The sequence below is a fragment of the Malaclemys terrapin genome, chromosome 2 (genome assembly GCF_027887155.1).
Source record: "Malaclemys terrapin pileata isolate rMalTer1 chromosome 2, rMalTer1.hap1, whole genome shotgun sequence".
Lineage (NCBI taxonomy): Eukaryota > Metazoa > Chordata > Testudines > Emydidae > Malaclemys > Malaclemys terrapin.
The window spans coordinates 3,245,535-3,266,912 of NC_071506.1; the positions used below are offsets into that span (position 1 = coordinate 3,245,535).

The window sequence follows — 21,378 nt, forward strand, 5'->3', positions numbered from 1 at the left end:
ACGAGATGCCTCCCCGGTTCTCCTGCGGTACCCAGACACGCCCCCTGCTCCCCAGCTGCTCCAGCCGCCACGAGACGGCTCCCCTGTCCCCCGGCGGGCACCAGTCACACCCCCTGGCCCCCAGCAGTCCCCGCCCGACCCCCAGCGGGACACCCTTGCTGGAGAAACCTCTACTACCACTGAGACCCCCGCTCCGCAGGGGGGTGACGATGACACCATCTACCTCACATACCCCCTTGCCGCTGATGCGCTCACCTGCCCCATCTGCTCGCCGCCCCGGCGTTTCCGCCTCCTCGGAGGAGTCACCAGGCACTTGAAAAGGTGCCATGGCAAATCCACCACCTTCAGCTGCGCCCTCTGCAGCCTGCCCTTTGAAACTCAGAAGAGATGCAAGGCACACCAGGCCAGCTGCAAGAGAGCCCGTTCAGCGACAACTCTGGTCCCGGCCTCTCGCCCTCCTGTGCCCCGGCCCGCTGCTCCCGCGCCGCGTGGAAACGGGGCACCCCCGCCAACCGCCACCTTAAAACCCACTCCAACCCCCGAGCCGTTGGACCAGGGCCCCACCACCGAGACGGCACCTCCCACAGCAGGCAACGTTCACCGAGCCCCTGCCAGCTGGACACCTTTCACATCCACCCAGGTGGCCCGTAAGCTCTCTGAGCTGAGGCGTCTTAGTGCACTCCCGACGCCCAACCAGCGCAACCCCATCCCAAGAAGGGTCAGCGCCCCGCCACGCGTGGCCGCCCGAACCCCTGCCCCCCGCGGAACCGACGCCGGTCGCCAGGCCACCCTACGGGCGCCAACCGCAGGAAGAGCCAATGCGACCCCTCAACCTGCACCTCGAACCCCGCCTACCGAGGGAACGGGGTCCACCCCCCAGCCCACTCTGCAAACTACTGCTGCCAGAGGCCCCAGGCACGCTTCCGCGACAACCCCCCAGACAGCAGCCGCACACGGAAGACCTGGCATCACCCCCGCCCCCCTTGACCCTGTCCAGATTCCGCCAACAACCAGTGGCGATCCTACCCCACCAGCGACTACGCCCCGGGACCCAACCGCGGAGTCCCCCGACCCACAAGTGGGACAACCCATCGACCACACGACAAACTCGCTGCCCACGCCGACCGAGGAGCCCGAGGACCGGCGGCCGGAGCCTAGGCCAGCCACGCCTTGGCAGGCCGCCTGGATCGAGGAGCTCCAAGCGGCAGCCTCCTTCGCGGAATTTGACCTGCTCGTTGACAGGCTCACCCGCGAGCTGTCCGCGGAGATTGCCTTCAAGAGGACACCGAACCAGGAGACCACCCGGCCTGCCCCGAGACGGCCCGCCCCACACCGTGACAACAACACCAGGGGAGCTGGAAGGAGGAACACCGGCCGCCGTTTCGACCCGGCAGCCGCGTCAAGGATCCAGAAGATGTACCGTACGAACCGCCTCAAGGCCGTGAGAGAGATCCTCGACGGGCCCCCGTCGTACTGCACGATCCCGCCCGAGCGCCTCTACAACTACTTCCTCGGAGTGTTCGGCGGCGTGCCCAGGAACGACGCGCAGCGCCCGGAGTGCCTCCGCCCCCTGCCCCGCATTCCCGACGCGGACGGCCTGGAGGCCGACTTCACCCCTAAAGAGGTGACGGCCAGGCTCTCCAGAACCAAGAATACTGCACCCGGAAAAGACAGCATCCCCTACAGCCTCCTCAAGAAGCGGGACCCCGGCTGCCTCCTGCTCTCCAACATCTTTAACTTGTGCAAGCGCTTCGGCCGATCCCCCACCTCCTGGAAGAAGGCCATGACCGTCCTGATTCCCAAGAAGGGCGAGCGGGACGACCCCAGCAACTGGAGACCCATCTCCCTCTGCTCCACCATGTACAAACTGTACGCCAGCTGCCTGGCAGCCAGGATCACGGAGTGGGCGACGACCGGGGGAGCCATCAGCGCTGCCCAGAAGGGCTTCATGCCGTCGGAGGGGTGCTACGAGCACAACTTCCTTCTCCAGACCGTCATCCAGACGACCAGGAGAACGCGGAGGCAGTGCTCGATAGCGTGGCTCGACCTGGCCAACGCCTTCGGGTCCATCCCCCACCATCACATCTTCGACACTCTACAGGAGTTTGGGATGCCAGAGACCTTCCTCCACCTGATCCGGGAGCTATATGAGGGCTGCAGCACCACCATCCGATCGGTAGAAGGGGAGACCGCAGAGATACCGATCCACAGCGGCGTGAAGCAGGGTTGCCCCCTCAGCCCCATCGTCTTTAACCTCGCCATGGAGCCGCTCCTGCGGGCGATCTCTGACGGCGCCGACGGCTTCGACCTACATGGCGAGAGGGTGAGCATCTTGGCCTACGCGGATGACCTGGTCCTGATCGCGGACGACCCCGAGAGGCTCCAGGGCATGCTTGACACCATCGGGAGAGCCGCGGACTGGGCGGGACTCCGCTTCAATGCCAAGAAGTGTGCGTCCCTCCACGTCGACGGGAGCAAGAGGGACTCGGTACTGATGACGGAGTTCCTCATCCAGGGCGAGTCCGTCGTTCCCCTGGCGGAGGGGCAGGCGTACCAGCACCTCGGCACGCCGACAGGCTTCCGCGTCCGGCAGACCCCCGAGGACACCATCGGGGAGATCCTGCAAGACGCCGCCAAAATCGACACATCCCTGCTGGCGCCGTGGCAGAAGATCAACGCTCTCAACACCTTCCTGATCCCCCGCATCGCCTTCGTCCTGAGGGGATCCACCGTGGCAAAGGTGCCCCTCAACAAGGCGGACAGCGCCATCCGGAAACTGGTCAAAAACTGGATGTCCCTGCCCCGGAGAGCCAGCAACGAACTCGTATACATCAAGCACAGGCACGGTGGTGCCGGCGTCCCCCGTATGGGAGACCTCTGCGACATCGCGGTCCTCACACACGCCTTCCGCCTCCTGACTTGCCCGGACGCCACAGTAAAGAACGTTGCAACGACCGCCCTGCACGCCGCCACCGAGAAACGAATCGGCAGACCTCCCTCCGACCGAGATGTGGCCACCTTCTTGAGCGGCTCCCTGGACGGCGACTTCGCCCGGGACAGGGGAGACTTCGCCTCGCTGTGGACCCGCGCCCGCAATGCCACGCGCCGGCTGGGAAAGCGCCTGGGCTGCCGCTGGGAATGGAACGAGGAACGGCAGGAGCTGGGAGTCCTGATACCGCGGATCGGAACGGAGGACAACATCGTCGTCACCCCGGGAGCCAGAGGCGTGCTGGAGAGATCCCTGAAGGCCGCCGTCCACGCGCTCTACGTGGACGCCCTGAAGAAAAAGCCGGACCAGGGTAAAGTCTTCGAAGTAACCAGCAAGTGGGACTCCAGCAACCACTTCCTCCCCACAGGCAGCTTCACCCGGTTCGCCAACTGGCGGTTCATCCACCGCGCCCGGCTGAATTGCGTCCCGCTCAACGGTGCCATCCGCCACGGGAACCGGGACAAACGCTGCAGGAAGTGCGGGTACGTCAACGAAACCCTGCCCCACGTCCTGTGCTGCTGCAAGCCCCACGCCAGAGCCTGGCAGCTACGCCACAACGCCGTCCAGGACCGTCTAGTGAAGGCCATCAACCCGCGTCTGGGAGAGATCACCGTCAACCGCGCCGTCCCTGGCACTGACAGCCCGCTGCGCCCGGACATCGTCGTCACGGACGAGGTGGGGAAAAAGATCATCTTGGTCGACGTAGCGATTCCGTTCGAGAACAGGACCCCGGCCTTCCGCGAAGCCCGAGCCCGCAAGCTCGAAAAATACGCCCCCCTGGCTGACACCCTGCGGACTAAGGGCTACAAGGTGCACGTCGACGCTCTGCTCGTTGGGGCCCTGGGTGCCTGGGACCCGTGTAACGAACGCGTGCTGAGGACCTGTGGGGTGGGCCGTCATTACGCGCGGCTCATGAGACGCCTAATGGTCTCGGACGCTATCCGTTGGTCCCGGGACATTTACACCGAGCACATCACCGGCCACCGCCAATACCAAGAGTGAGCCGGGGAGACCTCGTGCACCCACACACACCCCCTGCTGGACCCTATCCCCTGAGCCCTAAACCCACCAAACCTAGCTGAATCCCGCCACGTGAGGGTCACCCCATCCCCATTATCCAGCCCGCTTGCTTATACCCATGACTGTCCCTGCCTCCTGTATGGGTGGTGGACCCTCACCGTTTATCGACTGTCTCCTGACCCCGCCCACCGGTTACCCACCCCTCATTGGGGACATTGCAGTGTGTATATACTATGTGTGCTGCCCAGCCCCAAAACACCAACATACCCCCTTACTCTGCATGTTACCCCCAATGACCAATGACTAACGCTTCAAATTTTCTGTATCGTTTATTTCTTTAAATATTCTCTAATAAAATTTTCATCTGCAAACTTTGCCACCTCACTGTTTACCCCTTTCTCCGGATCATTTATGAATAAGTTGAATAGGATCAGTCCTAGGACTGACTCTTGGGGGACACCACTAGTTACCCCTCTCCATTCTGAAAATTTACCATTAATTCCTACCCTTTGTTCCCGGTCTTTTAACCAGTTCTCAATCCATGAAAAGACCTTCCCTTTTATCCCATGACAACTTAATTTACGTACGAGCCTTTGGTGAGGGACCTTGTCAAAGGCTTTCTGGAAATCTAAGTACACTATGTCCACTGGATCCCCCTTGTCCACATGTTTGTTGATCCCTTCAAAGAACTCTAATAGATTAGTACAACACGATTTCCCTTTAGAGAAACCATGTTGACTTTTGCCCAACAATTTATGTTCTTCTATGTGTCTGACAATTTTATTCTTTACTATTGTTTCAACTAATTTGCCTGGTACCAACGTTAGACTTACAGGTCTGTAATTGCCGGGATCACCTCTAGGGCCCTTTTTAAATATTGACGTTTGTAACGGTGTCGGGACTCACCACCTGGCACCTCCTGCTGGTTGTCTCTGGGAATTATCTCTGTCCAGTGGAGCGCCCCCTCCTGGTGGTGTCCCGTCCGTCGTCTCGCCCTCAGTTGGCGTCTGGACCCGTGTTGCTCCCAACTCGCGGCATCCTCTTCCCGACCACTGCCCTCCGGCAGTGCCACTTTGTCCATCCACACCCCCTTCCAGGGGGGGTTGATCAGCAGTCTCTCTACGCCCCAGCCACCATGTACAACCACACTCCCCAAACTCTAATCCCTCTTGTCAGGGATCTGGAGTAGTCCATGATGGCCGCTCCCAATGGCCGATGGCTGGGTGTACTGCAAGGGGGAAAGAGGGGGAGCCAGGCCCGCCCTCTATTCTGGGACCCAGCCCAGGGACCCTCTGGAGGCAGCCTCGCTGTCCTCCTTCTCTCCCCTCTGTCTGTCCATTTCCCTGGGCCATTTCCCCTACGGCCCCTTGCACCCGTTAGGCCCTTTCCTTCAGGGCCTGCAGCCTGGCAGGCTATGGGCTAGAGCTCCCTTCTGCTCCCCGAGCCTGGCCAGTATTGTGCTGTCCAAGTGCTAGTCTCCCAGCTCTGGAGACAGACCTTCCCCTGTTGAAGGCCTGGGACAGACTGACTGCTCTTTCCCTGAGCAGCCTTTTTATTGGGCTGAGCCTGGCCTTGATTGGCTGCCTCCAATCTGGACCCTGATTGGCTCCCAATAAGCCCTTCTCTAATTGGCTCCCTGTCTGTGCAGGTGCACTGGCCTGCTGCAGCCCACCCTCTCAGGGAGTGGGACAGTCCACCCCACTACAATGTTACATTAGCTATCTTCCAGTCTTTGGGTACAGAAGCCGATTTAAAGGACAGGTTACAAACCATAGTTTACAGTTTCGCAATTTCACATTTGAGTCTTTCAGAACTCTTGGGTGAATGCCATCTGGTCCCGGTGACTTGTTAATGTTAAGTTTATCAATTAATTCCAAAACCTCCTCTCGTGACACTTCAATCCGTGATAGTTCCTCAGATTTGCCACCTACAAAAGCTGACTCAGGTTTGGGAATCTCCCTAACATCCTCAGCCGTGAAGACTGAAGCAAAGAATCCATTTAGTTTCTCCGCAATGACTTTATCGTCTTTAAGCGCTCCTTTTGTATCTCGATCATCAAGGGGCCCCACTGGTTGTTTAGCAGGCTTCCTGCTTCTGATGTACTTCAAAAACATTTTGTTATTACCTTTGGAGTTTTTGGCTAGCCGTTCTTCAAACTCCTCTTCGGCTTTTCTTATTACATTCTTGCACTTAATTTGGCAGTGTTTATGCTCCTTTCTATTTGCCTCACTAGGATTTGACTTCCACTTTTTAAAGGAAGTCTTTTTATCTCTCACTGCTTCTTTTACATGGTTGTTAAGCCACGGTGGCTCTTTTTTAGTTCTTTTACTGTGTTTCTTAATTTGGGGTATACATTGAAGTTGGGTCTCTATTATGGTGTCTTTAAAAAGTGTCCATGCAGCTTGCAGGGATTTCATTTTGGTCACTGTACTTTTTAATTTCTGTTTAACTAACCCCCTCATTTTTGCATAGTTCCCCCTTTTGAAATTAAATGCCACAGTGTTGGGCTGTTGAGATGTTCTTCCCACCACAGGGATGTTGAACGCTATTGTATTATGGTCACTATTTCCAAGCGGTCGTGTTATAGTTACCTCTTGGACCAGCTCCTGCACTCAACTCAGGACTAAATCTAGAGTTGCCTCTCCCCTTGTGGGTTCCCGTACCAGCTGCTCCAAGAAGCAGTCATTTAAAGTATCGAGAAATTTTATCTCTGCATTTCGTCCTGAGGTGACATGTTCCCAGTCAATATGGGGATAATTGAAATCCCCCACTATTATTGGGTTCTTAATTATGATAGCCTCTCTAATTTCCCTTAGAATTTCATCATCACTATCACTGTCCTGGTCAGGTGGTCGATAATAGATCCCTAATGTTGTATTCTTATTAGAGCATGAAATTTCTATCCATAGAGATTCTATGGAACATGTGGATTCACTTAAGATTTTTACTTCATTTGAGTCTACATTTTCTTTCATATATAGTGTAACATCCCCCCCACCCCCCGCACGACCTGTTCTGTCCTTCCAATATATTTTGTACCCAGGAATGATTGTATCCCATTCACCACACACCGAGTGAAATAATGTTTCCTAATATCCAACCTAGACGTCGCACATTGCAACTTGAGACCCTTGCTCCTTGTTCTGTCATCTGCCACCACTGAGAACAGTCTAGATCCATCCTCTTTGGAACCCGCCTTCAGGTAGTTGAAGTCTGCTATCAAATATCCCCTCATTCTTCTCTTCTGCAGACTAAACAAGCCCAGTTCCCTCAGCCTCTCCTCGTAAGTCATGTGCTCCAGACCCCTAATAATTTTTCTTGCCTTCCGCTGGACTCTCTCCAATTTGTCCACATCCCTTCTGTAGTGTAGGGATCAAAACTCAATGCAATACTCCAGGTGTGGCCTCACCAGAATAATCATTTCCCTCGATCTACTGGCAATGATCCTACTAATACAGACCAATGTGCTGTTGGCCTTCTTGGCAACAAGGGCACACTGCTGACTCATATCCAGCTTCTCATCCACTGTAATCTCCTGGTCCCTTTCTGTAGAACTGCCGCTTAGCCAGTTGGTCCCCACCCTGTAGCAGTGCATGGGATTCTTCCGTCCTAAGTGCAGGACTTGGCACTTGTCCTTCCTGAACCTCGTCAGATTTCTTTTGGCCCAATCCTCCAATTTGTCTAGGTCACTCTGGACCCTATCCCTACCCTCCAGCTTATCTACCTCTCCCCCCAGTTTAGTGTCATCTGCGAACTTGCTGAGGGTGCAATTAATCCCATCTTCCAGATCAATTATAAAGATGTTGAACAAAATCATTCCCAGTATTTGGGTGAAATGTAATGGCCTTTCCTTGCCTGAGGAGGTTGTGAAGGCTAGGACTATAACAGCGTTTAAAAAAGAACTGGATAAATTCATGGAGGTTAAATCCATTAATGGTTATTAGCCAGGATGGGTAAGGACTGGTGTCCCTAGCCTCTGTTTGTCAGAGGGTTGTGATGGATGGCAGGAGAGAGATCACTTGATCATTACCTGTTAGGTTCACTCGCTCTGGGGCACCTGGCATTGGCCACTGTTGGCAGACAGGATACTGGGATAGATGGACCTTTGGTCTGACCCAGTATGGCCGTTCTTACCCACCCTCACACAGGCCATAGAATCTCACCCAAAAGTTGGATTGAAGCAAATCTTTTTGAAAGATGTCTAACCTCATCTTCAAGATTCTAAGCAAGGGTAAGTCCACCCCCTTCCCTACTCCTATCATGTGTATTGCATCATCTCTTCCCAGGAAGTCTTCAGTCTGTGTTGTTTCTTGCCCCAGAGTCTCCAGGGAAGAGAGACAAAGGCCCTGAGCAAAAGCTTGCCTATTTGGAAATAAGCTTTTCCCCTCCCTCCCTAAGCATTTCTGAGAGCCCACTAGCCCCCAAAATCCGAGTTCAATGCAGTTACAGTGACTTCCCAAGTGTTACTAGTGGAACTGTGGGTATGTAGCCTATGCAAATGAAGCTCCATATGGCAGCACTTTTCCCTTTTCACCAACAGAGGGAGTAGAGAGCTCGTTCCCCTCTGGAACTTCTGGCTACAGGACTCACTTCCTCCTGCCTGCTAAGAATGTCATCCCGGCAAGTCACATTCACCTAATTCCCTCCCACACACACACACCTTTTTATGATGTCTTAGGATTCCTACTAGAGCCACCATAAACCAGTGGACTATATGTGCCGCTCCTTCACTGCTGACCCCTGGCTCATCGTAAGTGAAGTGCTAACCAGTTGGAAGACCCTGTCACATGCATTTAGTGTAGACAGGGCCTGTATTTGTTCAATTGCTCTCTGGCCTAGTGCTTGTGATGGCGTCCTTCAGAGCCACTCAGCTATTGACACCCTCTTTGTCCTGTCCTAGTGACAAAGGTTCCAGTGAACCTGGAAAGCCTTCCTCAGGTAATTCTAAATTATCCTATAGAGGAGCATTGTCTGAGCCTCCCCTTCTTCAAAGAGATCTGAAATTGTTTGCGGGCCTGACTCTCTGCTCTCTAGCTTTGTTGGAGCGGTTGGCAAGTGATCAGAGGGCATAATCCCTTGGGGAGAGCAGCAGGAGCTGGGCTTTCCTTACCTCGCTCAGGTTTTGGCAACTAAGACTGGCAGCAGGGTTATGTGTGTGGGGTCCGGTACTGCTGAAGCCCCCAGTCTAATTCCAAGACACACCCTGCCCTGCTATTGTCCTCCCCAGACTCGCTGCCATTGGCAGCAGAAAGAGCATTTGCATGACTTGGCTTTTCTTCTCCTCTGGAGGTACTGCAGATAGTAGGTCACTGGGCAGGAGCCGCAGCAGTTGCACATGATGTTTTTGTTGGATCAATGACTGCTAGCTCTGGCAGTATGCTCAGTGCTCGGCAGAGAACATAAGGTCCATCTAACCCAGTATCCTGTCTACCAACAGTGGCCAGTGCCAGGGGCCCCAGAGGGAATGAACAGACAGGTTATCGTCAAGTGATCCATCCCCTGTCACCCATTCCCAGCTTCTGGCAAACAGAGACTAGGGACACCATCCCTGTCCATCCTGGCTAATTGTCATTGATGCAAACAAGGAACTCTTTATCAGGGGAAGGAGAACAGTCCAACGTGAAATAACAGTCACAGGATAGATACACAAATAAAGAATAAAATGCCTGCCCTGCTCTCCTTTGGCAGTCGTACATCTAACTCCCTTCCCATGTGCCCGTGAGAAGGTCTCCCAGGTGATACCCTCTTGGCCACACCACCTCGCTTATCCACCAACCCCTGCTCATGGTTCGCATCAGGGAGTTGCAGTCATCCAAATGTCTGTTTGCAGCTCTGTCTCCAGTCCCAAGGCAGCTGCTTGTCCAGAGGTGCCACCACCTAACCCAGATTAGTGATTCGGCTTTATTAAAGATTCAGTTTTATTAAGATGCTGGCTGGGTAGCAAGGGCCTCACCAGAGTCCACCCACTTCTCTGCAGCAGCTGTCCTCTGTGTTCTTTCTTGACACAAAGTCCTCACTCTTTGTTATCTCTCACAGCAAAATCTCCAGAGACGGGAAGACAAGAGCACATAGGACTTTTCAGCAGACTCCTAGCTCCTTGTAAACAGTTCATCCCCCGTTGTGAGCCTCTCTCAGGGAGGGGGGCTCACTACCCCAAAATCCAAGTTCCTAGATAGTTATGGTGACCACTCAAGAGCCACTAGAAGAATTGTGGGTAAGTTGCCTCTACAAATGAATCTCTGTGACACCACTTTTCAGCAACAGAGGGACTAGAGAGTTCTTCCCCTCAGGAGCTCCTGGCCGTAGGGTTTACATGGAGAGGGGATGTGGCCATCTGGGATACGAGTCGCTGTCTTTCATAGTCTAGTAGTGAAATGTCTCTTGTGGTTTCAGGTTTGTTCACTGTTCAGTGATGCTTTATGGGTTTGTTCCCAACTCAGAGTCCAGAAAACACCTTAGAACATCCCAGATGGTGCTAAACTGCTTTTGGCTCCAGCTCTGAGAATTGGAGGTGGGCAATTAATTTATTCCACTAATAGGAAATTCACTGAAACATGCCAAATAGGGTTTTTTTTTGCGGGGGGGAAGAAGTTGGTACTTAGGCACCATTCACAAAATGAATGGAGGAGCTGACAGCCCTGGCACCTGTCTTATAAACTTTAAGGCCAGTAGTTAGGGTTAGCATTGTCCTAACAGAAGGGAACTGATCACAGAACTAAAAGTCAGTGGTAACTTAGGTACAAGTGATCATGACTTGATCACATTTAAAATGTGCAAACAGAATAGAGTCCAGACCAGTAATATACATACTTGGTGCTTCTTCACGAGGGCCAATTTCACAAAGCTGAAAACAACTATGAATGGAATCAACTGGGAGGGAAAATTTAATCAGAAAAATCTGAATAATTGGGAATCATTTAAGGACACCTTACTACTGTGGGTCCAAAAAGCCACAATTCCACAGTGGAGGAAGAGGGCCATGCTGGTTAAATAACCAACCTGGTTTAGAGAGGAAGTGAAGGCAGCTGTAAAAAAATAATAATATATTAAAAAAAAATAGAACAAATGGAAGAAAGGGGAAATGATAGTAATGAATATAAATCAGAAGTTAGGAATTGTAGAAAATTGCTAATGGAAGCCTATGGATACAAGGAGAAATCTAAGGCCACCAGTGTTAAAGACAATAAGGGGTTTTGAATATATACCGTATTGGGAACAAAAATAATCTTCACAATGGTATTGGTCCATTACTAGATGAAAATGGGAGAATTATAAATAATAATGAAGAAGAGGCAGAAGTTTTCAATAAATATTCCTGGTCTGTATTTTGGGGGAAAAAACAAATGATACACTCTTCTCACACGGTGACGATAACACTCTTTCTGTTCCACTAGTATCTCTGGAGGATGTTAAACAGAAGCTAATAAAGTCAGACATTTTAAATCAGCAGATCCAGATAACTTGCCCCCAAGAGTTTTAAAAGAGCTGGCCGAGGAGCTCGCTGCATTGCTAGTGTTGATTTTCATAAGACTTGGAGCACTGGGGAAGTTCCAGAAGACTGGAAGAAAGCTAAAGTTGAGCCAGTTTTTTAAAATGGTAACCAGGATGACCAGCGTAATTATAGGCCTGTCATCGATCCTGGGCAAGATAGTGGAGCAGCTGATTAGTCTAAAAAATGTAACTGTAAGTGGGGAATTGTTATTGAGTGGCTCTGTTTCCAGCAGGGTTCCTCAACATTGGTTCTTGGCCCAATGCTATTTAGCATTTTTATCAGTGACCAGGAAGAAAACATAAGATCATGACTGAAGTTTGCAGATGACAAAAATTGGGGGAGAGGTAAATAATGAAGAGGACAGGTCACTGATTCAGAGTGTTCTAGACTGCTTGGTAAACTGGGTGCAAGAAAACAATTTGTGTTTCATTACAGGTACTCCTGGGGGAATTCTGCACCAAAATATTAAAAATTCTGTGCACATTATTTTAAAATTCTGCATAATTCTGCATATTTTATTGGTCCAAATGACACAATATTATCATGACGGTTTCAATTATTTTGGTAATTTATTTCAAAATATCTGTTAGCAACTATGTCTGTAACAATACAGACAACAAAAAAAGATACAGGAAATATTTTTTGACAAATAGATTCCTTACTATGCATATTAATACAGAACTTTGAGTAATAATTCATTTAAACTACAATACAGAAATATATGTCCCGCACCCCTCGGAAGCAGTGCAAAGGCTTTGGGGAGTCAGGAGTAATGGAGGAGCTGAGGGAGAGGGAAGTAATTCCACATCTGAGGTGAAATTAAAACTCAAACAGTTTAATGGGACTAAATTGGGGACCCGCATAATCTCCATCCAAGAATATTAAAGTACCTGGCACACGAAATTGCAGGCCCAATAGCAAGGATTTTTAATGAATCTGTAAAGTCACTGGCTTCAACACTGAGCTTGGTAAGTTTATGGAGGGGGTGGTATGATGGGACTGCCTGCAATGGCACGTAACTGATCTGCGACGGCCAGCAGCAAATATCTGCAATGGCCGGTGATGGGACGCTAGCCAGGGAGGGCTCTGAGTTACTACAGAGAATTCTTTCCCAGGTGTCTGGCTGGTGGGTCTTGCCCACATGCTCAGGGTCTAACTGATCACTGTATTGGGGGTGGGGAAGGAATTTCCCCCCGTGTCAGATTGGCAGAGACGCTGAGGATTTCTCACCTTCTTCTGCAGCATGGGACACGGGTCACTTGTAGGTGTAACTAGTGTAAATGGATTCTCTGTGTGATGTGAGGACGTCAGTAGCTCAGCCAGAGGTTAGGGGTTTGTTCCAGGAGTGGGGGGGTGAGGTTCTGTGGCCTGCGATGTGCAGAAGGTCAGACTAGATGCTCATGCTGGTCCCTTCTGACCTTAAAGCCTATGAGTCTATAGAAAGTCAATGTCCCCTTTGGCCATTTGCCCACAGCAGAGTCACAGTACAAAGTGCCCCGAATGTCTGGGTCTGCTCAGCAAACACGGCTCTGTGGGATAGCAGGAGGCTGGGGGCAGGACTGAGGGGCCTCGGCCGAGCTGTGGGGGGATGCCAGGATGATGACAGCAGACGTACATCAAACTGCTACTACGGGAACTTGGCCGTACTCCTCCACACATTAATAGTCACCTCGTGGCCCAGGCTCAGGGCTGGGCACCGCTCTGTTACCGCTGCCTGGCTCACGATCACTGTGCACAATATAGGAGTGAAATTCAGCCCTGGCATAAGTGGCTGCAATCCCAGTGCCACCAGTGGAGTTGTGCCCAATTGCACCCGCCTGGAATCTGGCCCCATATCAGCTGTCAGCTCTGCTCTTCCACCCTCCTGGGGCTCCTCAGGGTCAGAGGCGTCCCAGAAGGGCCCAAGCAGCTGCAGAGTTCGTGGATGGACAGGCCAAAGCCAGCCCCGCTCTGCTGATGGCCCAGGGCTAGCAGTGACAGCAGGGCAGCTGGAGTTCGGAGGAGGGCTGTGAAGGAGCGTTGGGTTGAAGGGGGAAGGGAGAACAGGTGCCTCAGCCCCAGGTTGGGAGAAGGGGCAGGGGAGCCAGAGAGCGGGTTGTACTCAGAGGGGGGAGCAGGCTGGGGAATGGGCAGTGGGCGTTCAGAGGAGGGAAGGGCTGGAAGCAGCAGCAGAAGAACTGGATTAACCCAAATCCCATCTGGGGTTTGGAGCCGAGGCCCCTCTGGCTCGTGTGGGATCAGAACCATGTTGCCTGAAGGGGCAGGGAAGGGGAGGGGGACATGGCCAGAACGGCGCAGGATGGAGACAAACGACAGGAGAGACGCAGGAAGGGACCAGTGGAGTTTATTAGGGGACAGTGGCTCATTTCTGCACCAACCTCCCCCCTCCCGCCCCCAGTGCAGGGTGAGGTGCTTCCCCGCACCATGGACTGTGTCACTCGCGTTTCCTAGCACTCATCCCCCGGCTGGGTGCCGTAGACCTCGACCTCACACAGGGTGAGATACTCCGCCCTGCCTGGGATGGTGACGGTGACGTAGCGGCCCTCCAGCCCGTTGCAGCAGATGGTTCTGAGGGATCCTGGTGCGGTGTCGGTGATGGTCCCGCAGCTGCAAAGAGCAAAGAGCAAGAGGCTGAGATTAGGGGGCACAGGCGAATTGGCAGCAGGACTGACGACCCTCTAACTCTGAGCCTGCAGAGGCCAAAGCACGGAGTGAATGACAGACTGTAAGAGACGGGGGGTGTCCCTGTTCCCGTCACAACCCAACTCCGACTAGAAATAAGGTTCACATTTCATCAGTCAGCGTCATTAACCGAGGGGGCAGATAACCGAGGAACATGGTGGATTCTTCTTCCCTTGGAGTCTTGATGTCAAGACCGGACGTCAGTCTAAGGGCTCGTCTACACTGGCAAGTTTTGTCACCAAAAACTACCTTTTGGTAACAAAACAGCGATAGCGTACACACTGCAATGTGACTTTAAAAAACAAAAAAAAACGCCCAGTTTTGGCGACAAAAAACTTCCACCCCTGCAAGATACTTTTGTCTTTTCCCCTCCCTTTATTGTCAACAAACAGCCAGTGTAGACACCACACATTTTTTTTTTATTGGCCTCCAGAAAGTGTCCCACAATTCCCATACTGCCGCTCTGGTCAGCGGTTTGAACTCTGCTGTCCTGCAACCAACCCGCCCCTCCCCCTTGCAAGCCCCGGGAATTTTAAATCTCATTTCCTCCTTGCTGGCTTCCCAGGTGAGCGTGGCTGGCTATCGCACCAAACGCGCTCCCGTTTGGACCACCGTGGAGCTGTTGGATCTGATCAGTATATGGGGAGCGGAGTCTGTTCAGTCACAGCTGCGGGTGACCCGTAGGAATCAGGACACATATGGGCAAATTTCTTGAGGCTTGTGTGAAAAGGGCTCTGATCGGGACACGCAGCAGAAGATAAAGGAGCTGAGGCAGGTGAACCACAAGGCATGGGAGGCGAACCATTGCTCTGGTGCTGCATCTAAGACCTGCCGCTTCTATAAGGAGCTGAATGCTATCCTCGGTGGTGACCCCACCTCCATCACCGATAGCCCCATGGATACTTCGGAGGCAGCAGAAAGAGGGGGTAACCCAGAGGCTGAAATTCTAGATGAAGAAGAGGATGTGGTGCTCCCAGCGGGGTCGCCCAGTGGGACAGGCCACCAGGAACTTTTCTCCACTCCAGAAGTGCTCAACGGGGAGCAGGAAACAGATGAGACGCTGGGTAAGTTGCTGTGGCTTGTGTAGGGAATCGAAAAGTGGGAGGCAGGTAGTGTTCTCTGTGAGCTGGACATGGCCCTGTGTAGCTAATCTGCATGGCCAAGCAGGGTGTTGACGGACATCGAGACCTGCAGGGAATCCTCCTGAGAGAGGCTCTGGAAAGTTTCCAAGAGTTACTTGTTAATCCTCTGCCGCCGATTCCAAGGGATTGTAGCCTTGTTAGTTCCCTCATTGTAGGAAACTGTCCCCTGCCATTTAGCAACCGCTGGAGCTGGGACCAAAGCGGCATATAGTGAGCTGCATATAGACCGGGGTGAAAGCCGCAAGCATGCAGTAGTTGTGCCCTGGTTTCCCTGGTTACCCGCAGCAGTGAGATGTCAGCCAGCAGTGACAACGTGAAAAAATGTGGGATAATTTTAGAATGCGTTCCTTGCAAAGCTGCCCTGCAAGCCGTGACCATTTTGTCCGTACGCACAAACGCCTCCCCCCCACTCCCGACACTCACCGTGATTGGGGTGCTCGTGGACAGGGCCGGCTTCAGCTGTTTTGCCACCCCAAGCGGCAAAGTGGGGAAAAAAAAGATAAAGCCGCGATCGGCGGCACTTCGGTGGCAGCTCTACCGCCGCCGCTTCATTCTTCGGTGGCAATTCGGCGGCGGGTCCTTCCCACAGAGAGGGACTGAGAGACCCCAGCACCACGACGCATAAGCCCCCGCCCCTCCTCCAAGCGCCAGCCCCCGCCCCCCCAGCGCCGCGCCGCGCCAACCCCTGCCCCTCCTCCGAGCGCCAGCCCCCGCCTCTCCAGCACCGCGCCATGCCAGCCCCCGCCCAATAAATAAATTAATAAAAACCTGAGCGCCGCCCCGGCCCAAGGTGCTGCCCCAAGCACGTGCTTGGTCGGCTGGTGCCTGGAGCCGGCCCTGGCCAGGGCTGTAAGGGGTAAGCCAGGTCTCCCACGATTACTATGGGCATTTCCACATCCCCCACTGTGATCTTGTGGTCTGGAAAGAAAGTCCCCGCCTGCAGCTTTCTGTGCATCATGCACCTTTCGAGACCAGCCTGCACTGAGCTCCGTGAAACGCTCTCAGTGATCCACAAGCGCCTGCAACACCATGGGGAAGTACCCCTTCCTATTGATGTACTCTGAGGCAAGGTGGTCTGGCGCTAAAATTGGAATGTGTGTGCCATCAATCGCCCCGCCACAGTTAGGGAAACCCATTTCTGCAAAGCCGTCCACTATTTCATGCACATTTCCCAGAGTGACGGTCCTCCACAGTAAGATGCGATTTATTGCCCTGCACACTTGGAGTAATACAGCTCCAACAGTGGACTTTCCTACTCCAAATTGTTTTGCGACTGATCGGTACCAGTCTGGATTCGCCAGCTTCCATACAGCGATTGCAACACGCTTCTCTACCGAAAGGGCAGCTCTCAATCTGGTGTCCTTGCACCGCAGGTCAGGGGACAGCTCAGCACGTAGCTCCAGGAACGTTGCTTTACACATCCTAATGTTCTGTACTCACTGGTCTTCATCCCACAGCTGCATGACAATGCCATTCCAGCCATCAGGGCTTGTTTCCCTAGCCCAAAAGCGACGGGCCACCATATGCAGCTGCTCTGTGAATGCACAAAGCACCGCGAAGTGGCTGCTGTCTGTATCCCACTCGGGTGCCTGCAATTCATCCTCTGTCAGTAACGCTGCGAGTAACTGTGCTGCCATGCGCGATGTCCTCACGACAGCTAAGAGCGCATAGGAGAGAAGTGCGGGATCCATCTTCTCTCACTGCAGATGCTGGTGCGCACTACAAAACAATGACAGTTGGAAAAACGGCGCGAAAGGAAGCCAGAAACCGTTGGAGGGCTGGGACACAAAGCGGTGCATGACGGTACATTTTGCATGTCCCAGGATGCGCCGCGCTCTGTTTCTGCATTCCCACAACACCTAGCGACAGATGGTGTCGCCAGGCACTATGGGATATATACCCACAGTCCATTGCTCTCGCTGTCGACAATGGTGCCCCGAATGTGGATATGATCTGTTGACAGAGGGAGCAAATGTAGACACACTTTGGCAACTTTGTTTTTGTCGATTTTTCCTTGTCGACATTGGTTTCACCCACAAAACGTGCCAGTGTAGACAAGCCCTAAAAGATACACTGCAGCTCACAGAGAAATTGTGGGCTCAGTGCAGAATCACTGCGTGAGGTGTTCTGGCCGATGTGATACTGCAGGTCCCTTCAGGCCTTAGAAATCGATGGATCCTAGGAAAATCAGTTCCTGTTGCCTTGGATAAGATGATTCTACACGAGGAGCAGCTATAAGGACAGAGAGAACATGCAGGGGCCTGGAGAGAGATTGACTCTACCCTGGATTGCCCTGCAGGGGTCGCTGTGCTCAGTGACATGCGGTTCCCGTCCATCCAGGAACTCAGACCACCACTGGCACAGCACCCGCAGCCTCAGGGAGCTCCCAGGTTAAGACAGAGGTGACAGTAAGCTGGTATGCCCCGGTACGGCGTATCAGCAAGAGCCAGTGCACCATACCGGGGTGGATCGGCTTCTCCTGGTGGCAATTTAAAGGGCCTGGGGCTCCCAGCAGCGGCTGGAGCCCCGGGCCCTTTAAATTACCGCCAGAACCCTGCTGCCGGAGCCCTGGGGAACCGGTGGCGGGACTCGGGCGGCTATTTAAAGGGCCCGGGGCTCCTGCCGCAGCTACCGCCCGGGGCCCTTTAAATCCTCCCCAGAGCCCTGGGGTAGCGGCGGCGGGGCTCCGGCGGCAATTTAAAGGATCCGGGGCTGCGGCAGCCCCTACCGCCCCGGCTCTTAAAATAGCACTGGAGCCCCGCCATCGCTACCTCTGGGCTCCGGCAGCAGGGCGCCGGGGACGATTTAAAGGGCCCGGGGCTCCCAGCTGCTGCTACCACAGCCCCAGGCCCAGGCCCTTTAAATCCTGATTTAAAGCTCCCAGGAATTTAAAGGCCCCGCCTCTTCTGGTAGAGACCACGCCCCCCTCCTAAGGACTCTGGAGTATGGGTAAGTCCTTTAAGTTACTTGCACCCCTGGGTTAAGAGACCACGCCCTGGCCTCAGCTGGCAATGAGACCCCACCCCCGTGTCTGAGCTGGGAGGAGTCGTCTCACTCCAGAGAATGGAGAAGCAACTCACATGGGGTTCTGCTTGCCATGGTCGGCCAGGGAGTCTCCCACGCGGATCTGGGCCCCCCTGATTCTCTCCCCACAGCATTCGTCTTCCCTGTTCTTCACGATCACCGCGGAGACAGACTGACGACTGCCCAAGTCCACGGTCCACCACGGCTCTGTGTCGAGCTGGGTGTGGCTGCAGGAGTCTTGTACCCACTTCCCATCGCGTTTTCCATCCACGGCCTTTCCAGCCACGGCTTTTGCAGTCCCGTCGTTATCGACGTACGTGGAGGACTGAGTGGCCGGGCGCCCCAGCGCCAAGTTCTGAGCTGGAATCAGAGGGCGAGAAGAGGGGAGGTGGGACATGCCCATCGCTGGGGGGGCTGTAGATGCCCTTTGTCCCACATGGAGCCAGAGCCGCTTCCCGGCAGTGACACACAAACCAGCCACTGCATGAGAGCCAGGTTCATAGTGGGAGTAATGTCCCCAGGGGATGGGAGTGACAGCAGGTCGGTGCTGGGGTCTCAGCCCAGAGAGAACCGCTTTCAGCTCCTCTCGTCCCATATCCAGCTGGAGCTGCTCCCCAAGGCAGGGATGGGGCATGATGTTCAGATGGAGCCTCCCCCGTCTGTCCCTGCCAGCTGGAGCCCAGGGTTTCTGCTGTCTTACAAGGCAAAGGTTGGGGCAGAAGGGAATGGGGTATAAAATAAAAGAACATTGTGCCAGCTTCTTACCCCCTGGTGGTGGGGTGCAGCCCTGAGACACCCCAGTCCCTGCAAGGATCCCGATCATCATCAACAGACGCCAGAGAAACTCCATCCTTGCACTGTCAGCATAGGAGAACACATGAATGTTTTAATCAGAATAAAGTACATCCATAGCAAGTTTCAGATGAGCAGCTCACACACGCCGGATGGTCCTCATTTTAGAGAGGGAAACTGAGGCACGGGGAGCTAGCAACTTGTAGCAAGTAAGGGGCTGACTTGTGACTAGAACCATGGTTCATTGGTCTATTCCCCTCCTCTGCCCACTAGACCATCCTACTGTGTTTATGACAATGTCTTCTGATTAGTTTCCACTGGTCTTTTGGGGACAAAAGGTGGCTTTATCCAGTGAACCTGTCCCAGGGTGGCTAGATCCTTTAATATAGGTCCTTATGCATCCATCAGTCAGGCTTTGTATGCCAATCTAATTATGGCTTGGTCAGTTACAGCTCAGCCAAAAATCATTAAAAGTTAGAATTGAGAAATTTTATCAAATTATTTCTAGTTTCTCTGGAAATTCACCTGTTAGTAGAATCACGGGTACCCAAGTTAAGGTTGAGAGCACATATCGGTCATTTAGGTAAAGTACATTACAGAGCTGTTGTAATGATCCAAAAAACAAACCTTAAAAATCAAAGAAATTCACAGCTAGGGTTAAATATAAAAAAGATACAAACATGTTGAGGTGTGAAAATACACAGTTAAGGCACCCAAACAACCTTAACTCTACCCGGTAGTTGTCCCGGGAGGAAAAAAAAATCTAATGTGTCTTTAACCAATCAGTTTAATGTTATCTGAGTTCCTCCCCACTAAAATGCCTTAATCATAAGGGTGTGGGGTTTGCATGGTGCCGCGGCAGGGAAGAATTAAGATGTCTGCTGACAAAGAACATTTCTGTAATAAAGAATAACAGGAAAAAGGTATAATAATCATATACTAGACTATTCAAATGTAACCCACGCACAAGATTGCAGTGAGTTTTAACTGTATGGAAGTTATGACAGGGCAAAGTTAAAGTTGTGTGGGTGACCTTAACATATCTGGATTTCTTTTAAGTTTAATCGTAATTGTGAATTTCCTGAGTTTATGATGCTTGATTCCGGATAATAGCATCGTCCCTGTAATGTGGTTTACCCTGCATTACTGATACGCTCTCCCAACTGCAACTCTAAGGTAGTTTCCGACTGGAATTTCCTTGTTTTTTTTTTGTAAATAACAAGTGTCGTACGTGAAGTGACGAAGAGGGAATTGTCTGTAATATTTCTAGGAATGAGATGAGGGGCAGTGACTGACTCGACTAGGGACTGTTACCCAGTGGGCACAAAAGGGTTAAAAAGCTGCTCTTGGGGCAGAGCAGGAGATGTGAGGTGCTGGGTCACTAGCTGGCCGGGGTGGTGTGAATGGGTCGTTGAGGGACTGGCTGAAACCCACCCAGATCAATGGAGGATCTGGAAAGACAATGGAGACCCCCAAGGACTGAACAGTTGGCACCTATCCACAGGGCCCTCCAGCAGGTGGAACTTCCGAACTCAGCCTGAGTCTGCAGGAAGAGTACAATGCACCAGGAGGTGGCAGGCGGCTAGGATCAGACCTGGTCTTGGGAGAATCAGGAGCCCTCACCTGGGACTGAGACACAAAGGAACTGAGACAGAGAGAGGATCCCAGGATGGTTCCTTTAGCAGCATGGCTCAAGGGAGCCCTGACTTGGCCAGCAAGGACTATGTGTTCACCTTTGCTTCTCTCTGCTAACGTAAGGACTTCCCCATGCTATTCTCCAGTTGACTAGTAAAGCCTGCTCTGTGCTGAAATGCTGCCTGGTGTCACTGCAAGTACTTGCTGAGTTGCACTGATCCCTGGAGAGGGCAAAAGTCTCTGACCCGGAGTCTATCTCAGTTGGACTCGCTGGGCAGAGCTCACAGTGGGAAACAGAAGTGCTGGAGCCCAGAGGCTCAGTTTCTGAGGCACTAAAGTGCATGGCCTATCCAGGGCCATCCCTACCCATACGCAAAGCACGCAGCTGCGTAGGGCACCAGGAAATTTGGGTGCCCTGCACAGCTGTGTGCTGCTCCAGCCCCTGTATGCCTCTTTCTCATGACCCCCGTCCCTCCTCCGCCCCAGCCCCACCCCCACTCCCCTGAGGACTGCAACATGGCCAGGCCTGCACTCACCGGCGCTGGGAAGTGCAGCGACCCGGCCCCAGCCACCCAGCCGGTGAATGCTGGTGCACGGTTCAC

At 53.0% G+C, this 21,378-nt stretch overlaps 1 protein-coding gene across 1 annotated transcript in view; it reads right to left on the bottom strand.

The window, feature by feature from the left end:
* Positions 1-21,378, bottom strand: part of LOC128832903 (uncharacterized) — a 125,661-nt gene that overhangs the window by 99,022 nt on the left and 5,261 nt on the right. The window contains exons 2-4 of the mRNA XM_054020606.1: positions 19,115-19,206; positions 18,406-18,709; positions 13,975-14,108 (exon numbers count right to left, since the gene is read on the bottom strand). Of these exons, the coding sequence (XP_053876581.1) occupies positions 13,975-14,108; positions 18,406-18,709; positions 19,115-19,199 (523 nt within the window). The 5' untranslated portion in view covers positions 19,200-19,206. The remainder of the gene's footprint in view (positions 1-13,974; positions 14,109-18,405; positions 18,710-19,114; positions 19,207-21,378) is intronic.